General features: G+C 63.6%; 1 protein-coding gene across 2 annotated transcripts in view; it reads left to right on the top strand.

The window, feature by feature from the left end:
* The first annotated feature begins 229 nt into the window (after window positions 1–229).
* SLC39A3 (solute carrier family 39 member 3) overlaps window positions 230–3887 on the top strand; it is an 8995-nt gene continuing 5337 nt past the window's right edge. Inside the window, exons 1-2 of one of the 2 annotated variants that reach the window (XM_081830735.1) lie at window positions 230–348; window positions 1755–2114. In XM_081830735.1, the coding sequence (XP_081686861.1) occupies window positions 1905–2114 (210 nt within the window). In that variant the 5' untranslated portion in view covers window positions 230–348; window positions 1755–1904. The remainder of the gene's footprint in view (window positions 349–1754; window positions 2115–3887) is intronic. The other variant, XM_081830784.1, reaches the window with a different exon arrangement.

The following is a 3887-nucleotide window of genomic DNA, read 5'->3' as shown; positions in this document are numbered from 1 at the left end:
CTGGAAGCCAAGTCCTGTCGGAACCTTTCCTCTAAGGTCGGAGTTTCCTGCCGGAGCCACCTGCTGGCTGTACCTACCGCTCAGCAAGAGGAAACTACTTTCCCGTGCCGGTGGCGGGGGGGGGGGGTCGCAGGTTGAGTGGCGGCCGCAGTAGCCAATGACACGGCGCGTTCGGCCCCGCGGCGCTCGGGGTAGCTAATGGGCAGGGGCGTGGGCGGGGCGTAGGCGGGGCGTGGGCCGCCGCGCGCGGAGCCGGGGCTGGACAGGACCGCGGCTGTGGGGTCGAGACCGCGCGGCGGTTGAGCGGCGGGCGGCGCCGGCGGGCGGGCGGGCGAGGGCCCGGTGGAGGTGCGTGCGGGCCGGGACCGGGGGCCGGGAGCCGGGGCTGGGCGCCGGAGCGGGGCGGGGCGGTTCGCGGCAACGGCGGCTGGGCCGCCCGTTAGCCGAGGCCGGGCTGCGGCGCCCGCCGCTGGTTCCCCCGTTGGCGGCGAGATGTGTGCTGATTTGCTTCCGACTCCCCAGGCGGAGCGCGAGTGCTCCCTCTCGGGTGGGGCCCGCTCGGCCTCGCCCTCCTCGGGGCGCCCGGTGCAGCGCGGTGCACACAGAAGGCGCTCAATAAGTGCCCGATGGGGGAATGAATGAACGAGCCCCTGCCTCCTCGTCCCAGCCCATCAGCCCCGGTGTTGAGAGCGTGCAGGCCACCCCCTGCCGCCACTGCACAGCCTGGGCATCGGGACACCGGCAGGTGTTTCCTGGGTCCCTCCTGCGTACCTGGCCGTGCGGCGGGTGGTGCGGGGGGATCCAGCCTCAGCAAGACAGACTCCCAGTCCCCGCGGAGCTCGCAGCCTCGAGCGCGTGAGCTCAGTCAATGACTCCAGGTTATGCAGTTTCCCGCACAAATGATGCCAGAACTCAATGCCGGGAAGGGGGCGGGAGAGGCCTCTGCAGCTGGTGGCATCTGCCCGGAGACCTGAGGACCTCACTCAAGTGGGGCGTGGGCAGTGGGGACCGGGAGGGTAGGGGCGGAAACACAGGGCAGGAGCAGCCAAGGGCCCTCCTACTAACGGTGGGGTTTCCAGGGTGAAATCGGCTCCACTTGGGCTCACTGAGGTCCACACGCTTTAGCTCACCTGTTGGTTTGCAGTGGTTACTGAGCCTCTGTTCTGCACCAGGCTCCTGGTGGGTACGAGGCATGCAGTATAGGGCAGAGGTCTTGCAAGGGATCCTAAAGGCGGTGACCGCAAAAGACAAGACCTCATCGGGAGGTTGGGGGAAAGACGTATTCCAGGCCGAGAAAGCAACCGGTGCAAAGGCCCTGAGGCAGGCACGGGCTGGGCATACTCAAGGACCACAGAGGCCCGTGTGGGGTGAGGCGAAGCAGAGGCCGATGGTGCGGAGCCTTCTCTACAGGGTGTGGTGCTGGGTTTTATGGAAGGGCAGGGGGAAGCCAGTGGAGCAGCACCACCCAGTAGAACGTCCTGCAACCGTGGAAAGGCTCTGTCCGTGCCGTCCAGTGCGGTCACTACTGCCAAGCACTTGACATTGTGGTTAGTGTGACCGAGGAGCTGAACTTTGCCTTTTATGGAATTGTAATTAATTTAAACAGACGCACATGGTGGCTCGTGACCGCCGTATTGGACAGCACGGCCGTGGCGAATTTTCTGCAGGAGACAGTGATGTGGGCCAGGCCCGGAATGGAGCGAAGTACGGGGGGTGATGGGCTTGGTCACTAAAGCTGCTCAATCCTCCAACAGCTGACGGGGTTGCCCCTGGCGTTCACAGTGGCTGGACGGAGGCATGAGCCCCCGGCTTCGTGGTTGGGCCCGGTAGCACGCCGTGGGACAGGAGTGTGCGCCCACACATGGTTTGGCCCTGCAGCGACCACAGCAGCCCGGGCCGCCACCATGATGAAGCTGCTGGTGGCCAAAATCCTTTGTATGGTGGGCGTGTTCTTCTTCATGCTGCTTGGTTCCCTGCTCCCTGTGAAGATCATCGAGACAGATTTTGAGAAGGCCCATCGCTCCAAAAAGATCCTCTCACTCTGCAACACCTTTGGAGGTGGGGTCTTTCTGGCCACGTGCTTCAACGCTCTCCTGCCGGCTGTGAGGGAGAAGGTAAGGGCTCCCTGGTGGTGGCCGCAGCCCGTGGCACCTTGTGGCCCCGGGTCTCTGGTGTGTTTTCAGTGATGCCACCAAGCTTGGTGGTAGCCGGGACACTACAGGAGTGACAGGAAGTGAGGTTGCTGTGTGACCGTGAGTTGGTTGCTTCTCTTCTCTGGGCCTTACCTGGTAGACAAGGGGCTTGAACTAGACCTGGGCTTGCCAGCTGGTGAGCCGGTCCGTTGTTCGCTGAGCAGACCGCCCAGCGGGGTAGCTATGCTTTGCCCTGTAGCGGGCGGCGTGGGCCTCTCCTCAGCACCCGTATCAGGCAGCTACTGCTGCTTAACAAGTGACGACAGCTTAGCAGCTCAGCACAGCACGTGTTTGTCACGTCGCGGTTTCTGTGGGTCAGGGGTCTGCACACCACTTAGCTGAGCCCTCTGCTCCAGGCCCTCATCAGGCAGCATTCCAGGTCTCCTGGGCTGTGGTCTCATCTCGGGGTTTGACGGGGACAGGTCGATTTCTAAGCTCATGTGGTGGTGAGGCAAGTTCAGTTCCTTCCCGGTTGTCAGACTGAGGGCCTTGCTTCTCGTGGCTGAGGGCTGCCCTCAGTCCCTGCCACGTGGCCCCCCCCAGAATAGCCACTTGCTTCATCTGGAAGTGCCTGGATTTCTGACACGCGTCTCTTGTTCCCTGCTGCCCACCTTGTGTTCCTTCATAACACAGCGTGGGAGCTCACACGGCATCCCGGGGGTAAAACCTCAGAGTCCTCTCTCAGGCCGTCTGCACCCCCAGAGCCGCTTCCAGCCCTGCCCCCCCATTTGCCACATTCTCATGCCGTCACCCCTCATCACACTCCTATCTCAGGCCGGGGCTGCTTTGATGGCCTTGCTCCTCCCCGTCGCCCTTCAGTGCCTGTGGCCCTCTCAGGGTCCTCCCCAAACCGCTCCGGGCTGTACCCCTGCCCACACGGGAGCCTTGGCGGGTCAGGTCCCTCCCCCGGCCCCCTGCCAGGCTCAGCTAGCAGCTGCTGGCTTGGTGTCCCCACAGATAGCAGCCCCGAAAGCTGTGGCCTTTGTGTGTCTGATGATCTGATCTGAGTTGGTTAGTGTTTCTTTCGGGGAAGGGCTGGTGTTCCCCGGGGGCGGGGGCGGAGGACATGCAGGCCTCCTGGAGATGCTTAGCAAATGAATGAAATGGCCCATCTGCGAAACACAGCCTTCCGCAGCAGGGGTTCCCATGCAGGTCGACTCTGTGCCCAGGGGACACTGAGTGAGGGCAGGTGACTGGGTCAGGAGGTCTCACCTGGGCCAGTCCTGCCCCCAGGGACACCGGATGATGTCTGGAGACGCCTGTGGTCGTCAGGCTGGGAGATGCTCCTGGCATTGGGTGGGTGGGGCTGGGGATGCTGTTGAACACCCCCCCGCCTCCCTCTGGTGCCCAGGACGGCCCCCCACTGAGAATGACGCTGCCCCAGTGTCAGCACTACCCCCCCAACAAGTCATGACGACCAAAATGTCTTCAGTGTGCCCTGGAGGGGCGGGGTAGCCGCGGCGCGCGCTTGTGTGTGTGTGTGTGTGTGTGTGTGTGTGTGTGCGTGCGCGCGCTCCCGGGCTGTCATGAAGGGGTGCTGTGAGCATAGTGTTGGGGCGCCTGGCTCAGGTAGAGCACTTGGGAATTACATGCACCCCAAGACCCAAAGCGTGAGCATCGACCAGCCGTGAGTCACTCAGGAGGAGGAGCGGTCCAGACAGCTGACGGCACGTTCTGCGGCCCCCAGGCTGGACA

This window comes from Leptonychotes weddellii, chromosome 1, assembly GCF_054177405.1.
Source record: "Leptonychotes weddellii isolate Sample4059 chromosome 1, ASM5417740v2, whole genome shotgun sequence".
Lineage (NCBI taxonomy): Eukaryota > Metazoa > Chordata > Mammalia > Carnivora > Phocidae > Leptonychotes > Leptonychotes weddellii.
This window is presented reverse-complemented; position numbering and strand designations above follow the sequence as displayed.